The 26,725-nt window shown below is 44.8% G+C and overlaps 1 protein-coding gene across 1 annotated transcript in view; it reads right to left on the minus strand.

The window, feature by feature from the left end:
• Positions 1 to 26,725, minus strand: part of LOC142252959 (uncharacterized) — a 250,264-nt gene that overhangs the window by 161,850 nt on the left and 61,689 nt on the right. The window contains exons 3-7 of the mRNA XM_075325066.1: positions 19,030 to 19,182; positions 13,487 to 13,536; positions 10,653 to 10,752; positions 8,264 to 8,352; positions 74 to 188 (exon numbers count right to left, since the gene is read on the minus strand). Of these exons, the coding sequence (XP_075181181.1) occupies positions 74 to 188; positions 8,264 to 8,352; positions 10,653 to 10,752; positions 13,487 to 13,536; positions 19,030 to 19,182 (507 nt within the window). The remainder of the gene's footprint in view (positions 1 to 73; positions 189 to 8,263; positions 8,353 to 10,652; positions 10,753 to 13,486; positions 13,537 to 19,029; positions 19,183 to 26,725) is intronic.

Below are 26,725 nucleotides of genomic sequence, written 5' to 3' on the forward strand. Positions count from 1 at the left end.
GTGACCAGTTCCATTCCTACAATATGACCAAAATGACTTGTTTGAGTTCAGTGGTACCTGCAGATCCCCTCACCTGATGATTGTGCCGCAGTTTGTCCTGCATGGATTGGCATATCTCGATCATTCGAATTAGTTCTACTCTGGTGACTTGTATGTCAGGAGTGCGGTTTTCACTGGTAAGTAGCGATCTGGATGGTAAAGGGAATTACATTACTTAAAATGATGAATTACAAATTGTTTATGTTTGAAATGACAAAAAAATTATATATTTCTAAAAAGAAATCATAGATATGACAGATTACACAAATAAGAAATTTATGTTAAGGTGTGTGTATATACTTATATATATGAACAACGGCAAGACAGTGTCCAGCAATAACGTGAGCAATGCAGGATGCTGTTAAAAATTCTTTCACTTAATTTGTAAATCCATATCTGCGCTACTTTCCTGCGTTAATGCTGTTCTGAACTACCGGGACTATGTCTTTTTTATGGATTTACGAATAAAGTGAAAGAATTTTTAACAGCATCCTGGATTGCTCATGTTATTGCTAGACACTGTCTTGCCGTTGTTCACATTTATATGGATGGACTCCTATATCCTGATCTGGGCACAACGGAGTTAACCAAGTCAGCTGAGATCCAGGTGATTCACTCGAGTAAGCTGATCTACACCGTTATACATACATATAATATATATACAGTGCCTACAAGTAGTATTCAACCCCCTGCAGATTTAGCAGGTTTGATAAGATGCAAATAAGTTAGAGCCTGGAAACTTCAAACAAGAGCAGGATTTATTAACAGATGCATAAATCTTACAAACCAACAAGTTATGTTGCTCAGTTAAATTTTAATACATTTTCAACATAAAAGTGTGGGTCAATTATTATTCAACCCCTAGGTTTAATATTTTGTGGAATAACCCTTGTTTGCAATTACAGCTAATATTCGTCTTTTATAAGACCTGATCAGGCCAGCACAGGTCTCTGGAGTTATCTTGGCCCACTCCTCCATGCAGATCTTCTCCAAGTTATCTAGGTTCTTTGGGTGTCTCATGTGGACTTTAATCTTGAGCTCCTTCCACAAGTTTTCAATTGGGTTAAGGTCAGGAGACTGACTAGGCCACTGCAACACCTTGATTTTTTCCCTGTTGAACCAGGCCTTGGTTCTCTTGGCTGTGTGCTTTGGGTCGTTGTCTTGTTGGAAGATGAAATGATGACCCATCTTAAGATCCATGATGGAGGAGCGGAGGTTCTTGGCCAAAATCTCCAGGTAGGCCGTGCTATCCATCTTCCCATGGATGCGGACCAGATGGCCAGGCCCCTTGCCTGTGAAACAGCCCCACAGCATGATGCTGCCACCACCATGCTTGACTGTAGGGATGGTATTCTTGGGGTCGTATGCAGTGCCATCCAGTCTCCAAACGTCACGTGTGTGGTCGGCACCAAAGATCTCGATCTTGGTCTCATCAGACCAGAGAACCTTGAACCAGTCTGTCTCAGAGTCCTCCAAGTGATCATGAGCAAATTGTAGACGAGCCTTGACATGACGCTTTGAAAGTAAAGGTACCTTACGGGCTCGTCTGGAACGGAGACCATTGCGGTGGAGTACGTTACTTATGGTATTGACTGAAACCAATGTCCCCACTGCCATGAGATCTTCCCGGAGCTCCTTCCTTGTTGTCCTTGGGTTAGCCTTGACTCTTCGGACAAGCCTGGCCTCGGCACGTGTGGAAACTCTCAAAGGCTGTCCAGGCTGTGGAAGGCTAACAGTAGTTCCATAAGCCTTCCACTTCCGGATGATGCTCCCAACAGTGGAGATAGGTAGGCCCAACTCCTTGGAAAGGGTTTTGTACCCCTTGCCAGCCTTGTGACCCTCCACGATCTTGTCTCTGATGGCCTTGGAATGCTCCTTTGTCTTTCCCATGTTGACCAAGTATGAGTGCTGTTCACAAGTTTGGGGAGGGTCTTAATTAGTCAGAAAAGGCTGGAACAAGAGATAATTAATCCAAACATGTGAAGCTCATTGTTCTTTGTGCCTGAAATACTTCTTAATACTTTAGGGGAACCAAACAGAATTCTGGTGGTTTGAGGGGTTGAATAATAAATGACCCTCTGAATAAACTTTTCACAATTTAAAAAAAAAAACAACATTCTTTTTTGCTGCATTTCACACTTCCAGGCTGATCTACAGTCCAAATGTCACAATGCCAAGTTAATTCCGAATGTGTAAACCTGCTAAATTTGCAGGGGGTTGAATACTACTTGTAGGCACTGTATATATATACATACATACATACATACACATATATATATATAGATATATATATATATATATATATATATATATAATTGCCTTATTCTGTTGTCTGTCTGTCTGTCTTGCTCCAAAATTGTGTCCTTACGGTGACAACCGTCTGATTGGCCGCTGGCTCGGCCTGGCCCCGCCCCCCCACGGATTGGTCGCTCGCCTCGGCCTGGCCCTGCCCCCCAGAGCCCTCCGCACGCATCGCCAGACATAACCTTGCGCTGCTGGGATCGTGACGGAGCCGGTGAACGCTGGTAACCATTATACACATTGGGTAACTAAGGTCCCTTAGTTACCCGATGTGTATCATAGTTTCCAGCGTTCACCGGCTCCCGGTACACATGTGCAGGGAGCCGGCATTATACTCCTCTCCCCCCAGGACTACTCCTCCTATTATAGTCCTCCTATTATACTCCTCTCTGAGTATAATAGGAGAACTATTAGAGCATGGGGGATGGAGCACGATGGGAAGTGCGCAGCATGGGGGATGGAGCACGATGGGGTGCGCAGCATGGGGGATGTAGCACGATGGGGGGTGCGCAGCATGGAGGATGTAGCATGATGGGGAGTGCGCAGCTTGGGGGATGGAGCACGATGGGGAGTGTGCAGCATGGGGGATGGAGCACGATGGGGGGTGCGCAGCATGGGGGATGGAGCACGATGGGGGGTACGCAGCATGGGGGATGGAGCACGATGGGGAGTGCGCAGCATGGGGGATGGAGCACGATGGGGGGTGCACACCTCCCCCCAAAACACACACATACACCGCCACACACGCACTGCACAACACACCACACACACACACTGGGAATCACAAACACCGCCCTACACAGACACCCAACACACAAACAGCGCGGCACACACAAATATACGCACATGCCGCACAACACACACATTGCACAAAACATACCTCCCACCAAAACACACACACACACCCCACACCCACACAAACCGCGCAACACACACACAGCGCTCCACAAACAACACAACACACACAATGCAACACACAAACAACACCGCTCTCACCCCCCGCCACACCCAGAACATGTACAGCGCCCTACACAAACACTTGGCAACTACACACAACAACATCTATATATATATATATAACAAAAATCATACATGAACTACACAATACGTAAATTCTAGAATACCCGATGCGTAGAATCGGGCCACCTTCTAGTATATATATATATATATATATATATATATATATATATATATATATATATATATATATATGTATATATATATATATATATATATATATATATATATATATACACTAGAAGGTGGCCCGATTCTACGCATCGGGTATTCTAGAATTTACGTATTGTGTAGTTCATGTATGATTTTTGTTATATATATAGATGTTGTTGTGTGTAGTTACCAAGTGTTTGTGTAGGGCGCTGTACATGTTCTGAGTGTCGCGGGGGGTGAGAGCGGTGTTGTATGTGTGTTGCGTGTGTTGCGTTGTTTGTGGAGCGCTGTGTGTCTGTAGCGTTGTGTGTGTGTTGCGCGGTTTGTGTGTGTGTGTGGTGTGTTTTGGGGGGAGGTATGTTTTGAGCAATGTGTGTGTTGTGCAGTATGTGCGTATATTTGTGTGTGCAGCGTTGTCTGTGTGTGTGGGTGTCTGTGTAGGGCGTTGTTTGTGATTCCTAGTGTGTGTGTGTTGTGCAGTGCGCGTGTGTGTGTGTGTTGGGGGGAGGTGTGCACCTCCCATCGTGCTCCATCCCCCATGCTGCGCACCCCCCATCGTGCTGCATCCTCCATGCTGCGCACTCCCAAACGTGCTCCATCCGCCATGCTGCGCACTCCCAAACGTGGTCCATCCGCCATGCTGCGCACTCCCAAACGTGCTCCATCCGCCATACTGCGCACTCCCCATCGTGCTGCATCCCCCATGCTGCGCACTCCCAAACGTGCTCCATCCGCCATGCTGCGCACTCCCCATCGTGCTCTATCCGCCATGCTGCACACTCCCAAACGTGCTCCATCCGCCATGCTGCGCACTCCCAAACGTGCTCCATCCGCCATGCTGCGCACCCCCTATCATGCTCCATCCGCCATGCTGCGCACTCCCAAACGTGCTCCACCCGCCATGCTGCGCACTCCCAAACGTGCTCCATCCGCCATGCTGCGCACTCCCAAACGTGCTCCATCCGCCATGCTGCGCACTCCCAAACGTGGTCCATCCGCCATGCTGCGCACTCCCAAACGTGCTCCATCCGCCATGCTGCGCACTCCCAAACGTGCTCCATCCGCCATACTGCGCACTCCCCATCGTGCACCATCCGGCATGCTGCGCACTCCCAAACGTGCTCCATCCGCCATGCTGCGCACTCCCAAACGTGCTCCATCCGCCATGCTGCGCACTTCCAAACGTGCTCCATCCGCCATGCTGCGCACTCCCAAACGTGCTCCATCCGCCATGCTGCGCGCTCCCAAACGTGGTCCATCCGCCATGCTGCGCACTCCCAAACGTGCTCCATCCGCCATGCTGCGCACTCCGAAACGTGCTCCATCCGCCATACTGCGCACTCCCAAACGTGCTCCATCCGCCATACTGTGCACTCCCCATCGTGCTCTATCCGCCATGCTGCACACTCCCAAACGTGCTCCATCCGCCATACTGCGCACTCCCCATCGTGCACCATCCGGCATGCTGCGCACTCCCAAACATGCTCCATCCGTCATGCTGCGCACTCCCAAACGTGCTCCATCCGTCATGCTGCGCACTCCCAAACGTGCTCCATCCGCCATGCTGCGCACTCCCAAACGTGCTCCATCCGCCATGCTGCGCACCCCCCATCATGCTCCATCCGCTTAGGAGTGCGCAGCATGCCGGATGGTGCACGATGGGGAGTGCGCAGTATGGCGGATGGAGCACGTTTGGGAGTGCGCAGCATGGCGGATGGAGCACGTTTGGGAGTGCGCAGCATGGCGGATGGACCACGTTTGGGAGTGCGCAGCATGGCGGATGGACCACGTTTGGGAGTGCGCAGCATGGCGGATGGACCACGTTTGGGAGTGCGCAGCATGGGGGATGCAGCACGATGGGGAGTGCGCAGTATGGCGGATGGAGCACGTTTGCTCAGCCTCTCTCCTTCCAGCCTCCCTCAGCATCAGCCCCCCCCTCCCAGCCTTCCCCAAGATCAGCCTCTCTGCTCCCAGCCTCCTCCAGCACGCCGTGCTCCTCTGCCGACACTCACCCACACCCGATCGCATCCACTCACCCACACAACCGATCGCATCCACTCACCCACACAACCGATCGCATCCACTCACACACACAACCGATCGCATCCACTCACACACACAACCGATCGCATCCACTCACACACACACCCGATCGCATACACTCACACACACACCCGATCGCATACACTCACACACACACCCGATCGCATACACTCACACACACACCCGATCGCATACACTCACACACACCCGATCGCATACACTCACACACACCCGATCGCATACACTCACACACACCCGATCGCATACACTCACACACACCCGATCGCATACACTCACACACACAGACACTGACGATATTGCACATACGCGCTGATACTCACAACATCCGGGGATATCACATGCTTCTGGCCATGTGATCCTCCGTCAGGTCCTGGAAGCTCACAGCACAATATCGCCGCCGAGAAGCAAGCGATATCCCAGGATGTTGTGAGTATGTGGATGCGATGTGATGTGTGTGTGTGAGTGTGATCTGATTTGTGTGTGTGTGTGTGCTGTTATGTTATGTATGTTCCGCAGCTGCAGGACCTTGATGTGTGGATGCGATGTGATGTGAGTGTGAGCCGGTGTACACTGGTAACTATGATACACATCGGGTAACTAAGGGACCTTAGTTACCCGATGTGTATAATGGTTACCAGCTTTCACGGCCTCCGTTAAGATCCCAGCATCGCAAGGTTATGTCTGGCGCTGCCGGGATCCTGACGGAGCCGGTGTAGAAGCAAGCGATATCCCAGCATGTTGTGATGTGTGGATGTGATGTGTGAGAGTGAGTGTGAGAGTGAGTGTGATCTGATGTGTGTGTACTCACCTGGGAATCGGAGCCCCGTGTCAGTTGGGCCACAGCGAGCGTGCATTGCGTGAGGGGGCGGGGCCTGCAGAGAGCCGGGGCGAGAGGCCAATCCGTGTGGGGGGGCGGGGCCATGGCGAGCCCAGCGGCCAATCAGCTTTGTGTCACCGTAAGGACACAATTTCGGAGCATGACAGACAGACAGACAGATAGACAGACAGACAGACAGACAGACAGACAGAATAAGGCAATTATATATATAGATATAAAGTGTTTGCCCCCTTTCTGATTTCTTATTCTTTTGCTTGATTGTCACAATTAAATATTTCAGATTACCAAACAAAATAATAAGTAAACACAAACTGCAGTTTATAAATGAAGGTCTTTATTACTAAGGAAAAAATGAATCCAAACCCACAGAGCCTGGTGTGAAAAAGTGATTGCCCCCCAAACCTAATAACTGGTTGGGCCAGCATTAGCAGCAATAACTCCAATCAAGTTTTGGGGTAACTGGCAATGAATCTTTTTACAACGCTCTTGAGGAATTTTGGGCTACTCATCTTTGCAGAATTGTTGTAATTCAGCCACATTGGAGGGTTTCCGAGCATGAACTGTCTTTTGAACATCATGCCACAGCATCTAAATCGGATTAAGGTCAGGACTTTGACTACGCCACTCTAAAGTCTTAATTTTATTTTTTGTAGCCACACAGAGGCGGACTTGCTGGTGTGTTTTGGATCATTGTCCTGTCCTGCACAGCAGAATTCATGGTTCCATATACCACAGCGAGTCTTCCAGCTCCTGAAGCAGCAAAACAGCCGCAGACCACCACACTACTACCACCACCATATTTTACTGTTGGTATGATATGCCTTTTATGAACTGCTGTGTTACTTCTATGCCAGATGCAATGGCACATGCACCTTAAACAAAGTTAAACTTTTGCCTCATCAGTCCTCAGAGTAGTCTCCCAAAAATCTTGGGGATCATCAAGATATTTTGGTGCAAAACTGATAGGAGTCTTTATGTTCTTTTTGCTCAACAGTGGTTTTCGTCTTGGAACTCTGCCATACAGGCCATTTGTGCCGTCTATTTCTTATGGTGGAGTCATGAACACAGACCATAACTGAACCAAGTGATATTGTTGTGGGGTCTTTTGTAACTTCTTTGATGAGTTGTGGCTACGCTCTTGGGGTAATTTTGGTCTGCCAGCCACTCCTGGGAAGGTTCACCTTTGTTACATATTTTCGCCATTTCTGGATAATGGCTCTCACTGTGGTTTGCTGCAGTCCCAAAGCTTTAGAAATGGCTTTATAAACTTTTTAAGACTGATAGATCTTAATTACTTTGTTTCTCATTTGTTCCTGAATTTCTTTGGATCGCAGCATGTCGTCTAGCTTTGGATGATCTTTTGATCTACTTCACTTTGTCAGGAAGGTCCTATTTAAGTGATTTCTTGATTTAGAATAGGTGTGACAGTAATCAGGCTCAGTGTAGCTAGTTAAATTGAACTCCGCTTCCTAAAGATGTGATAAACCATTGATAATTTATGCTCTAAGGAGGTCAGGCAATCAATTTTCACACAGGGCCCTGTAGATTTTGATTTCATTTTCCTTTAATAATAAAGACCTTCATTTATAAACTTCATTTTGGGTTTACTTATGTTTTCTTTGTCTAATAATTAAATCAGTTTCGTCATCTGAAATATTTAAGTGTGACAAACATGCAAAAGAATAAGAAAAGAGGAAGGGAGCAAACACTTTCACACCACTGTAGAGATATGAATATATTATATACACAGTATATACACACACACACACACACACACACACACACACACACACATACGACTAAGACAAAGACACAATGTACACAGTGGAGCACACGGTTATCAGTACTTACTGCATCTTATTAAGAACTGCTTGTAGTGCGTCTCCAAGTTCCAGCAGTACGGACGCTCTGGAGCTGAGCCCCTCGGTCAGCAGCATCACCTGGCAGAAGACAGGAGGCAACATTCATCCACATTGACATAGTTTTGGTACAATATACAGCCCACTGTATCTATTTATACCAAACGTATTGGTCTGAATTTACTTTCTTAGAAAGTACTTTTCTGTAAAATTAAAAAATGCCTTCATATATAGAAATATTTGGATGATTTTTCTGTATCAATTCTGATTTTTTGTATGGCACATAATTTGGGAAGACTGATGTACAACCTGGCTAATATTCTGGTTCCTATAACAGTATATGCAGAAGATCTGTGTGCAGAAAAAATACTGCACTTACAGAAGCCCAAAACACAGGAAGAAACCACCAGCAACTTTAATTTCCTGCAGATTGGTTGGGGTCTAGATCCTGAGACCCCCCCTCATTGCCGACTGGATTCCCGAACAGTGTGCAGCTCAGCTGCCAGGAGAGCATTGGATAAATGTGAACCTAGACTAACTTTTTTAAGGAAACCTGGCACATGGCATTTAGTATGTTACACCATGAATTCAATATCCACAACTTAAAGGGAGTTAGTCAGCTGTAGGGATGAGTGCGCACTACCATACTTGGGTGCTCAGTACTCGAAACAAGCAGGTCAGACGCTTGGATGGGCTCAACTCCGGTACCGAGTATAAAGGGAAATAAATAGGACACTCAAACATTTTTCCAGAAGATCTCCTAAAAAAAAATGCTGGAGTTTCCCATTGTCTTCCATGATAGTCGAGCTGACCCAGTCTGAGCTTCCGGCCTATTCGTTTTGAGTACAGAGCACCTGAGCATGGTAGTGCGTGCTCATAACTAGTCAGAAGGATTTCACACCCAGCAATACATTTACATGTCCAGCCTGTTTCTTCATTACTGAGAAATTAGTGTTTCAATTGACAAGTAATATGGCTGAACAACTACTGAAGATCTGAAGCCTATGTCACTCCAGCTCTATTCCCCACCCAGCACCATCTCCTGCTGCTTGACTAAGGGCGGCTTTGCACGTTGCGACATTGCACGTGCGATGTCGATGGGGTCAAATCGAAAGTTACGCACATCCGGCGTCGCAGTCGATATCGCAATGTGTAAAACCTTTTTGATACGATGAACGAGCGCAAAAGCGTCGTTATCGTATCATCGCTGCAGCCTCCGACATTTCCATAATGCCGATGGTGCGACAGGTACGATGTTGTTCCTCGCTCCAGCGGCAGCACACATCGCTGTGTGTGAAGCCGCAGGAGCGAGGAACATCACCTTACCTGCCGCCCGGCTGCAATGAGAAGGACGGAGGTTTACATCCTGCTCATCTCCGCCCCTCCGCTCCTATTGGCCGCCTGCCGTGTGACGTCGCTGTGACGCCGCACGGCCCGCCCCCCTAAGGAAGGAGGAGGGTCGCTGGCCAGAGGGACGTCACACGGCAGGTAAGTGCATGTGAAGCTGCCGTAGCGATAATAATCGCTACGGCAGCTTTCACTAGATATCGCACGTGCGACGGAGGCGGGACTATCGCTGCAGCATCGGTAACACATTGTTACCGATGTCGCAACGTGCAAAGCCCACCTAACAGTCTTATGCTGTGTAATTTCAGACAAAGGATCCTTCAGTTAGACAGGACACAGCGCTAATGGGGAATAGAGCTGGAGTGACAGAGACTTCAGATCTACAGTAGTGCCTTAGCTTCAGTTATATATCAATTCAAGCAGTGACTTCTCTGTAACAGAGGAACAGATTAGTCATGAAAAGGTGTTGCTAGACTTGTCTTTGAAAGAGCTACATACACATATAAATAGTTTGGCGTGTGAAATCCTGCTGACTGATTCCCTTTAACAACATTTCTAAAATTCTGGGCTAATTAAAGAATTTGCAAAAGATTACAAAAAATAATGATTTATCTCCCATTAACAGCATCACACTGTACCCAGGCTCTATGGTATTGCCACAAAGTGTGGTGCTGTTCTGGGTAAAAAAACAAACTATGTTTTCGTTCTCCTGTATTAATTTCATTACATATCTCTGTAAAGTCTATAATGGTAAAAAAAAACAACAGCTCTTAAAATTAATTCTTGTAGGATTTGAGGGGGCCACAGTTATGACTGGTCTGGGTGACCCTTCCTTGTGCAACATTCCAGCTTATAGCCATTATATTCTCACTCACTGATATCACATCATATACATTGTGGCATAAACTGGCATGGAACCAACTTAAATATATTAATAAATCATTAGAAATGTGAAAAGCTAAAGTGAAAGTTGTAGACCTGAGGGGCTGATCCTTTTAGAATCAGCAGATGTAGTACAGGTTGGTATATATTACCTGTCTTTCCAGCTGTAAAACCTGGGACTTTAAGAGTTTGACGCGTCGTTCATCTAAGCATTGGTTCTTGCCCTCCTCAATTAGCTGCCTGTACTGAAATCTATAAAGAAGAATGAAAAGCTCTGTTGAGTCGATACAATGGGCAGCACGGTAGCTCAGTGGTCAGTAATGTAGAATTGCAGTCTTAAGCTTTCAGGACTGTAGTTTTATTCTGCAGCATTACATATGATAAGGAGCCAGGACTAGTCTGGCGGGGCGATTCTTCCCCTGCCTCACCCTGGATGTGACGGACAGCCTGCAGATACTACTTGTTCATGACGCTCAGGGCGGTTGAATTAGAAGATCACAGGCAGGACTAGTCAAGAGCAAAAGATACTTTAACATATGCGAAGCTGCAGGATTAGGCCTAAGCCACACGGCGAGAAAAACAGTGCGAGTGGAGTGCGATAAAACATTGCATTCCACTCGGACCAATTCTAGCCTGTGTGTCAGCACACATGAGCGATTATTTTCTCAGCCCTAATCGGACTGAGAAAACAATCGCAGCGTGCTGCGATTGTAATGCGAGACTCTTTTTCTCGCACCCATTCAAGTGAATGGGGCGAGAGAAAAATCGCACTGCACTCGCGGTACACCGGTGTACCGCTAGTGCAGTGCGAGAATGGCAATAGCCGGCTACGCAGGAGAGATGGAGATAAATCCCTCCCTCCCCTCCTCAGAGCTGGCCCGCCCCCCGCAGCTGAGGTCTGCTCACACGAACGGACCTCAGTCGCAAGGACACACGCCTGACACTCGGCTCTGCTGTACTGCCAGCGTGAGCCGAGTGTCATGCAAGGGGATCGCAGTAGTCCCCGTGTGGCCCCAGCCTTAAAGCACGTTCTTCAAAGATTGCAATAACACCATCACTAAGCAAAAAAGAAGTGATGAAGCAATGTTCAAAAGTAATACATTTTAAATAATGATTAAATAATCATTCAAATATAATTTATTTACCCAGATAAGAGCACAGTAGACTCAAAAAATGGAACAGATCCTTTTGCCCCAACGCAATAAAGTAGTGTGAAACTCACTTTGGGTCAAAGGGACACGTGGCCGTAAGGGCAGCCAGGTAATAGATAGACTATGTAATATACTACACGAGTTGTGGCCTTAATATAAATAGCCCCTAAACACGATTAGTAGTTACTGGTAGGTAGTGGGCCTTTCTGGATAAAATATTCCTTTTCTTTTATTTATCTGCTTGGCTGCCTAAATATTATTGTTGCTAAAATGGCCATATTTTTTTAGGAGTTTACCTTCTTCTTATCGGAGTTGATAAATGTATTTAAATGAATAATAAGAGTTATTTATTTTATAAAAGGTATTGCTTCATCAATCCTTTGGTTTCGTGGCCATTTCTGCTCAGTGATACGATTAGTGACCAGCTTTTTCAGTGTAGTCCCAGTTACTATTGCAGTATGTTCCTATTGAGAGTTTTAAATATCATTTAAAAAGGTTGTCTGGTCTAAACTGATAAGTCTGCAGTCACTCTATGTGTCATGCCATGTGACTGCAGACTTATGAATCCTCCCAGCGCATGCACTGTGCGTTATGAGGATTTGCTAGTTTCTGAGCCGGGAATGGCGGTCACGTGATTGAGCCATAGGCATGTTCCCGGCCAGAACCTGACTAGTGGGTGCGACGTCACTCAATACAAGTGTGTTGAGCAAGGCTGCGCCTACTAGTGGACACGCCCATTCTATATACTTGTATTGGGCTTTAGTGAGACAACATCCCACTAGTCGGGTCTGGCCCAGGAACATGCATATTGCACACACATGCGGTGACATGATCGCTATTCCCGGCTCAAAAATTCGCAAATCTTTATATAGAGTGACTGCAAACTTATCATTTTAGACTGGACAACCCCTTTCATCTTCAAAGATTGCTACTTTAGTGGGCGACATAAAAGACTTCATTAGATTAAAGAATTTTAATATCAGTGGTTGCAGACATTCAGGGGACCTGACAACTTCATTTGAAAATATAATGGAATAAAACTGCACAATCTTTGGATCTGAATGTAGTCATCGGATCATCGGAGGAGGATAGGTGTGATATTGCTATGCACATTAGTTCTCACTAGAGATGAGCGAAACCGTGGAAGTTCAGTTTGGCGCGTGCAACCGAACTATACCTTCACGGGTGCAAACTTGGCCCGAACCCCAATGGAAGTCACTGATTGGCAGTTCGGCTCTCCGCCCACATACAGCCAGCCATAAGCACAATACTTCCAGGGGAGGGTGATTGGGTTTTTTAACTTTTTTTTTTGTTTGGTGCACACTACATCCGATCACACCGTTGTTACCCCCAGTGCGAGTCGATCACACACCGCAAGCGTCTCACACTGGGCCGAGCACCGAGAGTACCCAAGCACAGCAATGCTCGTACAGGTGGTCTGCATACGTTAATCACCAAAGCTCAGAACTCGAACTCTGTTTTTTTTGGGGGGGGTTTAAAGTAAAGTCGGTGTTCGGCACAAAAATCAAACACAGAACCTCGGGTTCACTCATCTCTAGTCTTCACCTGTTGCACATCCATGACCAAAAGACTTATAAGAAGCATTATATGGCCATAAAAAGTAACTTTAGACTACATGCAAATAGTCGTATTGTGACTATGAGAAAATTTTGTACAGAGGTGTACGGAACATAAGGCATTTGTAAAGTTGTGTGGGTCATTTTTAGTGCCTCCATATGCCACTTTGCATTTTTCTTTGTTCTTTTCTTTCAGATAACTGTAACATTTCAATAACAATAATATTAACAGGAAAACATTGCTCAGAAGGCACAAACCTAAGATCTTCAAGTTCTTGTTTAAGCTGTTCATTTTCTTCCTGAAGTTTCTAAAGAATGAAAGATTATATGAAAACGTAAAAAACTTACAGAGGCAGAACCACACAACGACATCAACCAGTCTATGAAAAATGAAGCTCAGATCCTTAATATAAAAAGGGAAAACAAAAACATGAATACCCTGATAAGATATCTGACAGCCATTGATGGGGGGACTCCATTAGTTGTGACTCAAATAGAAGTGTTTTTAAAGCAATGAATAGCCAGGCATGGAAACCCATTGATTAGTAGTTGAGCAACACTCAGGTATGCATAACCCTAAATGACAATGTCATAAACAATACAATAAATGTATCCCCTACCACGAAAAATCCTTACTGTGTGTCAAGGACGTATTGATCATAACCAGACAATGTAAAAGGTGTTGTGTTATTAAATAAAGATGCTATGAGTAGCCCATAGTGGTGTAACTCACCGCTCATGGTCACAATGCAAAATCTACAAGTGAAAACTGTGGAAAAAGAAAGCGCAATAGGGTCTTACCCCAATATATATAGGGTGAAGCAAAGAATAATCCTACTCACCAATTCGGGTTGTGACAGTCACAACACCTATAGCAGCATGTAACACCAAGTCCCGGCAGCGGTCCCCAAGAGGCAGATAACAGAGAGTAGTAGAGAATGGGTTTCACAGCCGCGCCAAAAGACTACTGGATTCTTCTCAGATTAATGTTTCTTTTATTTCATAACAGGTCAAGTCTACGCGTTTCAGAAGGACACAGCTCCCTTCTTCAGGACAAACCAGCAAAGAATCATCAAATCTCTGATTTGATGATTCTTTGCTGGTTTGTCCTGAAGAAGGGAGCTGTGTCCTTCTGAAACGCGTAGACTTGACCTGTTATGAAATAAAAGAAACATTAATCTGAGAAGAATCCAGTAGTCTTTTGGCGCGGCTGTGAATGCAAAATCTACAACATAGCCCAAAACTGGTGTTCAATAATAGAGGTAATCTCATATAGAAAAAATAATAATCTGGCATTTGGAAGAATATAAAATCTAATTTATTCATTGTAAACTAATAAAACAACCTTCATATATAAACTATACAAAAGATAGAAAAACTAACGCATTTCAGACAAATTTCCTTAATCATTGCACATAGTCAAGTAAAGATGCAGGTTTACATATCCTTACCCATGCGCACTTGTCTTTAGTTATACCCTTCACAACTTGAAATTCTAATTAACTACCAGCAAATCAGAATTAACCCTATATCCTAAGCCACCACCATTGCGTCTACTATTCATATTGGTAAATTAGATTTTGCTGATGTTGACGTGTTTTTAGAAGGTAAATCCACTAAGCCTTTCTGTGTTAGACAGGGATTAGCAATATGCACTCAGAACTGCTGGTGGATCTCGGTGCATATTGGACCTGACAGGTTCCCTTTAAAAATACAGCAGGCACGGAAAGCATTCAGAGCCCTTTAAATCAAACCCTTTGCTTAGACACTCATATTTAAGTCACATACTGTCCATATCCTTGTGATCCTACTTGAGATGGTTCTACTCCTTCATTGAAGTCCAGATGTGTTTAATTAAACTGATAGGTGTATGCCTTTCCAAATCAAGTCCTATCTATATAAGACCTCACAGCTCACAGTGCATGTCAGACCAAATGAGAATCATGAGATCAAAGGAACTGCCTAATGAGCTCAGAGACAGAATTGTGGCAAGGCACAGATTTGGCCAAGGTTAGAAAAACATTTCTGCAATACTCAAGGTTCCTAACAGCACAGTGGCCTCCATAATTTTTAAATGGAAGAGATTTGGGACCACCAGAACTCTACCTAGACCTGGCCGTAAAGCCAAACTGAGCAATCATGGGAGAAGAGCCTTGGTGAGAAAGTAAAGAAGAACCCCAAGATCACTGTGGCTGAGCTCCAGAGATGCAGTAGGGAGATGGGAGAAAGTTTCACAAAGTCAACTATCACTGCAACCCTCCACCAGTCGGGCCTTTATGGCAGAGTGGCCCAACGGAAGCATCTCCTCAGTGCATGACATATGAAAGCCTGCATAGAGTTTGCAAAAAAACACATGAAGGACTCCCAGACTATGAGAAATAAGATTCTCTAGTCTGATCAGATGAAGATAGATAATTCTAAGTGGTATGTGTAATGCTGCCACCAGGGGGAGCCAGAGCTCTGCAGCAGACGACACAACACAGAGCAATGAGAACCAGGAAAGAAATGCACAGCGTTCTCATGCACTGCCTAATCAGCACAGCTGAGAAGCAGAGCTGCAGAGCAGGCAAGGAATAGTCAGATAGGCTGGGTCAAACACCGTACGGGCAGAAGCAGGACTGGAGGAACGAGCAAAAGCGGAGTCAAAGTCAGGCCAAGGTCAGTACCGTAGGAAGCAACCGAGTGGGGAAATAGGAAAGGAGGGATGACCAGGGGATGGAACACAGACAAGGGCACGGGGGCACAGGAACAGACAGATCAGGATATCACTCACAGGACCAGCAATCACAGGCAAAGCAGAGGTAAGCTTATAGCCGGCGCTGGTTCACTGGAAGTGTCAGCTTTTAAGGCATCCAGGGGCCGGAAGTGAGGCCTGAGAGAAGGCTCCGCCCCCTAGCCATGTGAATAGGGAGGCGAATCATGACAGTATGAGTGGAGAAAAACAGCCCCTGCTCATCATCTGCCCAATACAATCCCAACGGTGAAACATGGTGGCAGCATTATGTTATGGGGGTGTTTTTCAGCTGCAGGGACAGGATGACTGCTTGCAATTGAAGGAAAGATGAATGCAGCCAAGTGCAGAGATATCCTGGAAGAAAAGCTTTTCCAGAGTGCTCTTGACCTCAAACTTGGCTGAAGGTTCAACTTCTAACAAGACAATGACCCTAAGCACACAGCTAAAATAACAAAAGAGCGGCCTCAGAACAACTCTGTGACCATTTTTGACTGGCCCAGCCAGAGCCCTGACCTAAACCCAATTGAGCATCTCTGGAGAGACCTGAAAATGGCTGTCCACCAACATTCAGCATCCAACCTGACGGAACTGGAGAGGATCTGCAAGGAAGAATAGCAGAGGATCCCCAAATCCAGGAGTGAAAAACTTGTTGCATCATTCCCAAGAAGACTCATGGCTGTACTAGCTCAAAAGGGTCCTTCTACTCAATACTGAGCAAAGGGTCTGAATACATATGACAATGTGATATTTCAGTTTTTCTTGTTTAAAAAATGTGCAAAAACTCAACATTTCTGAGGTTTTGTCCTGTCAAGATGGGGTGCAGAGTGTACATTAATGAGAAAAAAATGAACTTTTTTGAATTTACCAAATGGCTGCAATGAAACAAAGAGTTAAAATTTTAAAGGGGGTCTGAATACTTTCCATACCCACTGTACATAGTCTTCCCCTCATGTCCTTCACTAAATGTTTGGACACTGTGGAATTGTTAACTGGCAGCATCTGATAAACATTGTCTTCTACAATTTTTTAGAGGACATCGTGCAGCCACCATATTCCAAGGTGCAGAATGTGCATGCAATTTAAAGTTAATGTATGTGTGTATATTATAGATTTTATGAGTAGCAATTGATGAAAGATTGCTTTATCTGGCCATGGTCACACTATTTGCATTTGCAGTGGCCACATTTATAGAAACTATTGTGTTTAACCAAGCTTTAGGTTTGCTACTTTTGACAGTCATAAAAATAACTATGGGGCAAAATAGATCCTAAAGTTGGAGCTTTCTTAGCTACACAGCGCAACAAAATGGCATTGTTTTCAATCCATGAAGTTGGTATGGAGTCGGGAGATACAGTAGAACGTTGGATTAAGAGTAACTTGGTTTGAGAATGTTTTGCAAGACAAGCAAATCTTCTTACAAATTTGTAACTTGGTTTAAGAGCAATGCTTTGCAAGAAGAGCAAATACTCACCGTGCACACTTCCGGTTCTGTCCTTTCACCACGCTCTGACCCGCTCGGCAGGTAACTTTCTGTACATATGTACTGTATACAGTATACCATTGTACAGTACAGTATATACTATAAAGCATGTCTGTCAATTTGCATTTGTGGATATAGTATTGTACTTTCTTTTTGCTAACCAGTACAGCACATTGCTTATCCTGTACCTCTCGCACACCAACAATTTTATTGTAAGCAAACGTGCAGTTTAATTTGCGTTATATGTTTTTACTGTACTGTACAGTATTTTGTATTAGTGAACTGTAATACTTTTATATGAATACAGTACATTAGTTTGTATTACTGTAATAAGTTTGTATAAATACAGTAAATATTTTTGGGTTGTGCAACGAATTGTCTGCGTTTCAATTATTTCCTATGGGAAAATTCACTTTGATATAAGAGTAACTTGGTTTAAGAGCAGACTCTCGGAATGAATTATGCTCGTAATCCAAGGTTCCACTGTACTTTCTTATAATTTGTTAATCTTGGAGCTAGATCTTGTGGAAAAAGTTAGATTGGATGGTTTAAATTAGGGTTGTATTAATGGTTTACAATTAATAATGCGGACTGTATACTCATCTGGAACCCGGGGATTCGACTTATGGATATACAGCTCTGGCAAAAATTAAGACACCACTGCAAAATGTTCAATATTTCTGATTTTTCTCTTTATAGGTATTTTTGAGGAAAATGTAAATTGTTCTTTTATTCTATAAACTACTGACAACGTCTCCAAATTTCTAAGTAATAAATGTTGTATTTATTTTCTGAAAATGAAAAATGGTCAAAATAACAAAAAAAAATGCATTGCTTTCAGACCACAAATAATGCAAAGAAAACAAGTTCCTAATCATTTAGAAACAGCAATACTAATAATGTTTTAATTCAGGAAGAGTTCAGAAATCAATATTTTGTGGAATAACCATGATTTTTAATCACAGCTTTCATGTGTATTGGCATGCTTTCCACCAGTGTTTCACACTGCTTTTGGGTGACTTTATGCCACTCCTGGCCAGTAAAATGAGGTGGACTCTGGTTGGAATTCAACTGACACTGGAATAGACATGTAGAGAAGCTGATTTTTATAAAACTGTGCAGTGGAACAATTTGAAGGGTGCCAACACTTTCAGCCATGACTGTTTATGCACATATACATACTGTACATATCTTATAAATATCCTAAGACCATATCCTCCCTCATTACACAAATACACGTCACCTGATCTGCTTCATCCAATAAACATTTAAGTTATATAGCTGGAAAATCTGGATAAAAATGATATGGTCCAAATACATACATACATATACTGTATATCTCAAAAGTGAGTACGCCCCTCACCTTTTTGTAAATATTTTATTATATCTTTCCATGGGACAACACTGAAGATATGACTATGGTTATGCCCCTGCGGCCAGTTATAACCTCTTTGGCTTCATAGAAATTAAAAATATTTATTATAACAAATATTTTAGCAACAATTTTCCCTTTGCTCTCAAGATTTCATGTTTTACTTTTAGCTTATTTTCTTTGGGAAATATAGAGGAACACATTAGGAAACTGACCGCCAATTTCTGCTCATTTCCTGAAGACCTCCTACTTGAGGCATGGGACTGGAACTCATTCTGGTCATCTCCTTTAAATAGCATCTTTCCATGATTCCCTGGGCCAATGGAAAGATGTGTGCCTGCTGCGGACCGGCGGACGGGTTTCCCGGCCTAGTCAGAGAAAAAACATACAGATGCATGAGGGCAAAACATTATACAAAAAGTGACCGTAGTTCACAGCAAGAAGCAATGAAAGCGTGAAGCATTATGGAAAATCCAGGGAGCAGAATCGGGCTCAGAGATGTACTGGAAGACGGGGTGGAATAATTATAGTGCTAGAAATGACACTGCCATACTGTAGTTACTTCTAAAAGGTTAAACAGTCTTATGTTACCTTGAATTCCAGGAATGAAACTTTTACTAGACACTGAGAACCTCTTTAGGGCAGATTCACACAGGTCTGAAATGTTATAGATTTTACCTGCGGATTTGGATTAGAGTAGTAGGAAGTTGGATGAGGGTCTACAGCTCCACCTTTTGCTGACATTTTACGGGTGGAATGAGAACTGTAATTGGGATTTTTAAATCAGCTGCAGATCACTTCTGTTGTGGATTGAGAAAGGATTTGTTGCAGATTTTACAGGAAAAGCACTTCTAATATAGTAAAATTCATTCTTTATTGAAATCGATTAACAACTAGCACGCTGGTCCATATCAATTCTGATTGGCCCCCGTTGCACAGTTTACACACTGACTTCCATTGGGCAATGTTCACATTTACAGTCAGACAATCAGTTTTTCTGTCTTGCTTTTAGGAACTGAAAAATATTATTTACTAGAAATAGGCCCAATGCTATCGCATCGGGAGTGCGGTGAATGAACATCTGCCTATGCTTAGTGGTGCTGACAGGAGCAGTGGACATGTCACACTGTTTGTGCTTTTGGGGCTAGTTAAAGGCTGTGTGTATTTTTATTGTAAATAAACGTAATGTGTATGTCTTTTTTTTTCTTTCTTTCTCGGTCTCTAGTCAGTGCCGCTATGTTTATTTTAAAATAAAAGTATTTTTTGTGTTTTATTTGTAATAAAGGGGTTTAGTGTGTGTTATTTTACTTTACTACAGGTGAATTGCTAAAGTCTGGTTTTAAGCTGAAGCTAAACTTTATTAATCATCAGGGCTTAATATCAGCTGGCAAAAAAACAGCTGCTAGCAACCCCTTATTACCCAGTCTGCCAAAAGCACCAGGGCAGACTGGAAGATCTGGGTAAACTACAGATCTGGTATATCAAATGTATATGCCAGATCTGGGCACCTGCGGACTGCGATTGTCATATCGCATGAGCCTCACCACGCTGATAAACACAGCCCCCAGATGTCTTGGCTTACCTAACTGGCGATCAAAAATTAGGGGGATCCTATGTCATTTTTTTTATTATTTATTGAAATAATTAAAAAAAAGGCTCCGCTGTACTGATTGCCAGCCCAGGTAAACGTTCAAATACAGCCAAAAAGCGCGCATGTGTGCGTGTGTGTGTGTGTGTGTGTGTGTGTGTGTGTGTGTGTGCACACAATCCCTTCATCTCGCCCATCTGAAAATGCTTGTAAGGAGGGCACACCTCCCTAAGCTAGCTCCGCCCACAAACTTAGTGCACGGTGCTCGTAGGGGAGAGCCATGTCTCACGGCTTGGCACGAAACCGCTCAACACATGGCGATACAGTAAGACGTTCACCGCACTCTCCAGAAAATGTTCATGCAAAATGTGAATTTATTCAAATAGACAGATGGTGGACGGTAGAAGGCAAGGGAATTAGCGACAACATGTTGTGGCTAATCCCCTTGCCTTCTACTGTCCACCATCTGTCTGAATAAATTCACATTTTGCATGAAAACTTTCTGGAGAGTGCGGTGCACTTCTTACTATATACTACAAGGCAATCCTTATCCCGTTTACCAGCACCCCGTGATACGCTTGGTTGTTTGCACACTAATTGTTTATTACAACACATGGCGATGTCAGGCGCTGGCGGACATACCCGGGCACACCTCCATACTGCTCCGTGACCTCGGCAATGTTTGACTAAAACACTGCGTTCGGCTAGGATGTGGTGAGTGTTACACTAGAAACAGAATTCGGCTTACTCAGCCCACAATTTGGGTGCCGCCTCCTTTGTTGTCCCTGGTTACCTTGTTTATGTGGGCGCGAACTGCAGCTGTGCCACTAATACTGGCGCGGTGCATGTCGGAATAGGAGAACAGACAAAACTGGAGATTATGTATGTAGATGTCCAAAATTGATCAGTTACACCACTGCATCACTGATGAAAATGGAAGAGATGCCCCACTCATTAACCCCTTCATGCAATATCACGTAAATGTACGTGATTACGGTGGGGGTAGAGATCATATGTGGAGGGGACTCAGGACCTGCAGCAGATATAAGCTATATACTGTACTTCAAAGGAAACCGAGATTTACACTGTATTCTGCAATACTCCATGCAATGCTACAGTGCTGCAGTATATAGTAATAGCAATCACACGGTCGCAGGTTCAAATCTCTCTTGAATTAAAAAGTTTTTAACAATGCAAAAAATAAAATACAATAAAATAAAATAAAGGTATTATCGTATATATAATATATGTGTGTATGTATCGTGGATGAAGAGGAGAGCAAAAATTAAAATTGGCTATGTAGGGGGAGAGAAGGGGTTAACACTGCAAAGTATAGGAGATGCTTTGTAAATGTATTTTTTTAGCCATCTGTGAAAAACACTGATGATAAAAACCGACAAGCACCATACACTGATGACACCAGTACCATTTTTTCATGTAGGTGTTTAAACATGGACATGTGAATGAGGCCTTACTCTGTCTAAGGCTGGAAACACACCTATGAGTGGAAAATCGGTCCGACTAGGCTGGAAAAAAACTCGGCTGATTTTAGTTCACGTTAGGTCAGAGTGCAACGCAAGTGCGATGCTTGTTTAGAATAATTTAATGATTTGACTCGCGTGTGTGATGCGATTGAGATGCATGTTTCCTGCAACATCTTAACAAAATGAATTCGATTACACGTGTCAGATAATTAACCTTTGGAAATGTGATGTCACATTCATCTGTTGAATAATGAATGAGCGAAGTTACTGCCACACTCGCAAATAGGAACGCTGGTGCGCGTGTGTGTTCCTTCTTTAAACATGCTTCCATAGGAAATCATTGAGAAAAATGGTGAGAAACTCACAAAAAAGCAGCATGCTGCAATTTTTTTCTCAGTCCGATTTGGACTGAGAAAAAAAAAAATCGCTAATGCAAGCTGAATCATTGACTAACATGTGTCCGATTCCAATGCGAAATTTTCTCGCATTGCTCTACTGCGAGAAACTCGCAAGTGAGAAGCCGGCCTAAAAATCACTGGGCTAAACTGTTGTGTCGCCTACCTCATCATGACAACGAGTCCAGTGATTGGCTGCAGAGGTCACTTACAACATCATCGCCATTGCCATGTCAGCAAAGACCATAGGCAGCAATGGAAAGGCAGTTCTGGAGCACTAGAGGAAGCAAGTCCTCATTCATAAAAGTCTATGTTTGTGGCTCATGTACAGGCAGAATAGCAAATGGGCCAGTATAAGTGACCGAGTGACTTCAGATGAGCAGGTGTCTGTTTGGGAGAAAAAATAATAATAATACCAGCATACACAAGTCTTTCTTTTTTGAATGAAATTGGCCCACAGAACTCAATGGTTGCGTAAAAAAAAGAATTCCAGACGGACACTATCCTTTATAATGGTTTGGATGTTAAAGCACCACTGCATAGTTTTATTTTTTTTCAGCGCTGGAGTGGCACTTTAAATTTACGTTCCATGCCCCCTGTCTTATACTCATCCTTTGCCATCTTCATCTTTTACCGATGCCACTACAGTCCCACAGTGCCATCTGACTAGCTGGAAGTGAGAAGTTACGTCACAAACTCCCCATACAAGTCTATGAGAGCCAGAACAAGGCCAGATTGAGAGTCTCATAGACTTGTGACCTTCAGTGCAATCCATGAAACGCTGGAGCTGTTGTAAGATCAGGAATCGCCGAGACCGACTGGTGTGGTGGAGATATAAAAGATGAAAACAGTAAAAGGTAAGTATAAGACAGGGGGCAGGGGACTGAGGTTTAAAGCTAAGCTCTGGCACTAAAAAAAACAAACAAACCCCATTGGAATGGTGCTTTAAAAGATCCGTCACAAGGATTACAATGATTATAAAGGAGACCATATTAAAACTTGTAATTATTTTTTCATTGAGAACATTAATAAAATAGATGTTAAAGAGAACCTGTCACCAGTTTTTTGCCCTATAAACTGCGGCCACCACCACCGGGCTCTTGTATACAGCATTCTAACATCCTGAATATAAGAACCCAGGCCGCTGTGTACAACATAAAAAACACACCTAAACCGGTTGCTGCGGTGAATGTGGCTCAGATGGGTGTTTTCATCCTCCGGTGCCGGCGCTGCCTCTTTTGACCATCTTTGGCGCCACCTCTGTCGTCCTTCTGAAGCCGCGGTGCATGACGCGTCCGACGTCACCCACACTCGCCAGCATTCAGTTCCTGAGTAGGCGCACTTTGATCTGCCATGAGCAGGGCAGATCAAAGTATTGTAGTGCGCATGCACGGGGCCGGCGAGAGTGCATGACGTAGACCCGTCATGCACACATGCTGCAGAAGGAGGACGAAGATGGCCAAAAAGGCGGCGCCGGCACCGGAGGATGAAGACGCTCATCTGAGCCACATCCACCACAGCGACCAGTTTAGGTGAGTATTATAAAGTGTTTTTTATGTTCTAAACAGCGGCCTGGGCTCTTATATACAGCATGTTAGAATGCTTTATATAAGAGCCGACTGGTGGTGGCCGCAGCTTATAGGGCAAAAAACTGGATATAAACATGAAAAAGAAAACTGCTATATGCATAAAATGCTCATTTTAACTCAAACTAAGGATGTTTTTCCTATTTTTATACAGTGACAGCCTGCCCAGTGAAAAAAGCAATTTGGAAACTCTCTGGATAGTTTAGAGAGTGAAATAAAAAGTGCAAATGCAATTTAGATCCTATTCAAAGAAGAAGTAGAAATTTGAAACTGTTTTTTTAGTAATGAAATCCATATTAGCAATGAATAGATATGACAGTTCTCCTGTTAGGGGGGTTCAGAGATTTTAGTAGCTTCTGCTATGTCCAAGCAGCAGCTGGTTTTATCCACTGACACTCACGTCCATTGTCCTGGTATAATAGGAGAACTTGAATAGAAGTGATCGCAGTAGGAAAGCTCGCAGGCACGACACGTTCAGTGCCAAGCGCCACACTCTAATTAGTGAGCAGTTCCGGTCTGACAAGAAGGCCTTAACCTTCTGGAGGCCATAATGAGCCAGGCAATGTTTGAAGCTTAAAAATAAGCTGCAGAGAACAAGAAGGGAGCTGAGAACTGCTTTAAAATGTGCTAAACCAACAGATACAGGTGACCGAACACTGAACTGTACACTTGGCAAAGGCGAGTGGAGCTCTGGGGGTAGAGAGGGGTCGCTGGGGCTTTGTTGGTCCTTTTGTTTACGAAACAAGTGACACAATCTGAGTGATCAGAGCTCCTCACTGCTAGTTATGTGCAGCAAATTACAGGCGAAGGCTAAACTTTCTTAGCATTAAAACAAATTAAAAGAACCAAATCAAGAGGAATGAAATGTGAAGATTGCAGTGAGTTTTCTTTAAATTATATCTACCAGGCTAGAAGTCAGACTGATATAGATCGAGTGTGTGTGTGTGTGTGTGTGTGTGTGTGTGTGTATGTGTATGTGTATGTGTATGTGTATGTGTATGTGTATGTGTATGTGTATGTGTATGTGTATGTATGTATGTATGTATATATATATATATATATATATATATATATATATATATATATATATATATATATATATATATATATATATTATATATATATATATATATATATACTAGAAGGTGGCCCGATTCTACGCATCGGGTATTCTAGAATTTACGTATTGTGTAGTTAATGTATGATTTTTGTTATATATATAGATGTTGTTGTGTGTACTTACCAAGTGTTTGTGTAGGGCACTGTACACGTTCTGGGTGTTGTCTGGGTGTGGCGGGGGGTGAGAGCGGTGTTGTTTGTGTGTTGCGTGTGTTGCGTTATTTGTGGAGCGCTGTGTGTCTGTAGCGTTGTGTGTTGCGCGGTTTGTGTGGGTGTGGGGTGTGTGTGTGTTTTGGGGGAGGTATGTTTTGTGCAATGTGTGTGTTGTGCGGTATGTGCGTATATTTGTGCCGCGGTGTTTGTGTGTTGGGTGTTGTGTGTGTGCGGCGTTGTCTGTGTGTGTGTGTGTGTCTGTGTAGGGCAGTGTTTGTGGTTCCCAGTGTGTGTGTGGTGTGTTGTGCAGTGCGTGTGTGGCAGTGTGTGTGTGTGTGTGTGTTTTGGGGGGAGGTGTGCACCCCCCCATCGTGCTCCATCCCCCATGCTGCGCACCCCCCATCGTGCTCCATCCCCACTCCCCATTGTGCTCCATCCCCCATGCTGCATACTCCCCATCGTGCTCCATCCTCCATGCTGCGCATTCCCCATCGTGCTCTATCCCCCATGCTGCGCACTTCCAAACGTGCTCCATCACCCATGCTGTGCACTCCCCATCGTGCTCCATCACCCATGCTGCGCACTCCCCATCGTGCTCCATCCCCATTCTACACACTCCCCATCGTGCTCCATGCCCCATGCTGTGCACCCCCCATCGTGCTCCATCCCCCATGCTGCGCACCCCCCATCGTGCTCCATTCCCCATGCTGCGCACTCCCCATCGTGCTCCATCCCCCATGCTGCGCACTCCCCATCGTGCTCCATCCCCCATGCTGCGCACTCCCCATCGTGCTCCATCCCCACTCCCCATTGTGCTCCATCCCCCATGCTGCGTACTCCACATCGTGCTCCATCCCCCATGCTGCGCATTCCCCATCGTGCTCCATCCCCCATGCTGCACACTCCCCATCGTGCTCCATCCCCCATGCTGCGCACTCCCAAACGTGCTCCATCCCCCATGCTGCGCACTCCCATCTGATCGCATACACTCACACACACACCCCACTTCTCCCTGTGCCCACCAGTGGGCGGTCCCAGCAGCTGTGCTGCACGCCGTGCTCCTCTGCCGACACTCACAGATCCGATCGCATACACTCACACACACACACACACTCACACATCAGAACACACTCACACACATCCGATCGCATACACTCACACACACACACTGACGATATCGCACATACGCGCTCACACAATCCCAACATCCGGAGATACCACATGCTTCCGGCCATGTGATCCTCCGGCAGGTCCTGGAAGAGGTCACTGCACGCACAGGATTGCCGCCGAGAAGCAAGCGATATCACGGAATGATGTGAGTATGTGGATGCGATCTGATGTGTGTGTGAGGTGTGTGTGTGAGAGTGATTGTGATCTGATGTGTGTGTGTTCCACCGCTGCAGGACATTGATGCGCTCACCTCGGGGCGAGAGGCCATCCGTGTGGGGGGCGGAGCCTGGGCGAGCGGCCAATCCGTGCGGGGGGGCGGAGCCGAGGCGAGGCGAGCGGCCAATCCGTGCGGGGGTGAGGAGCCGAGGCGAGTCGGCCAATCCGTGTGGGGGGGGCGGGGCCATGGCGAGCCCAGC

Source organism: Anomaloglossus baeobatrachus, chromosome 1 (assembly GCF_048569485.1).
Source record: "Anomaloglossus baeobatrachus isolate aAnoBae1 chromosome 1, aAnoBae1.hap1, whole genome shotgun sequence".
In the NCBI taxonomy this organism is placed as follows: domain Eukaryota; kingdom Metazoa; phylum Chordata; class Amphibia; order Anura; family Aromobatidae; genus Anomaloglossus; species Anomaloglossus baeobatrachus.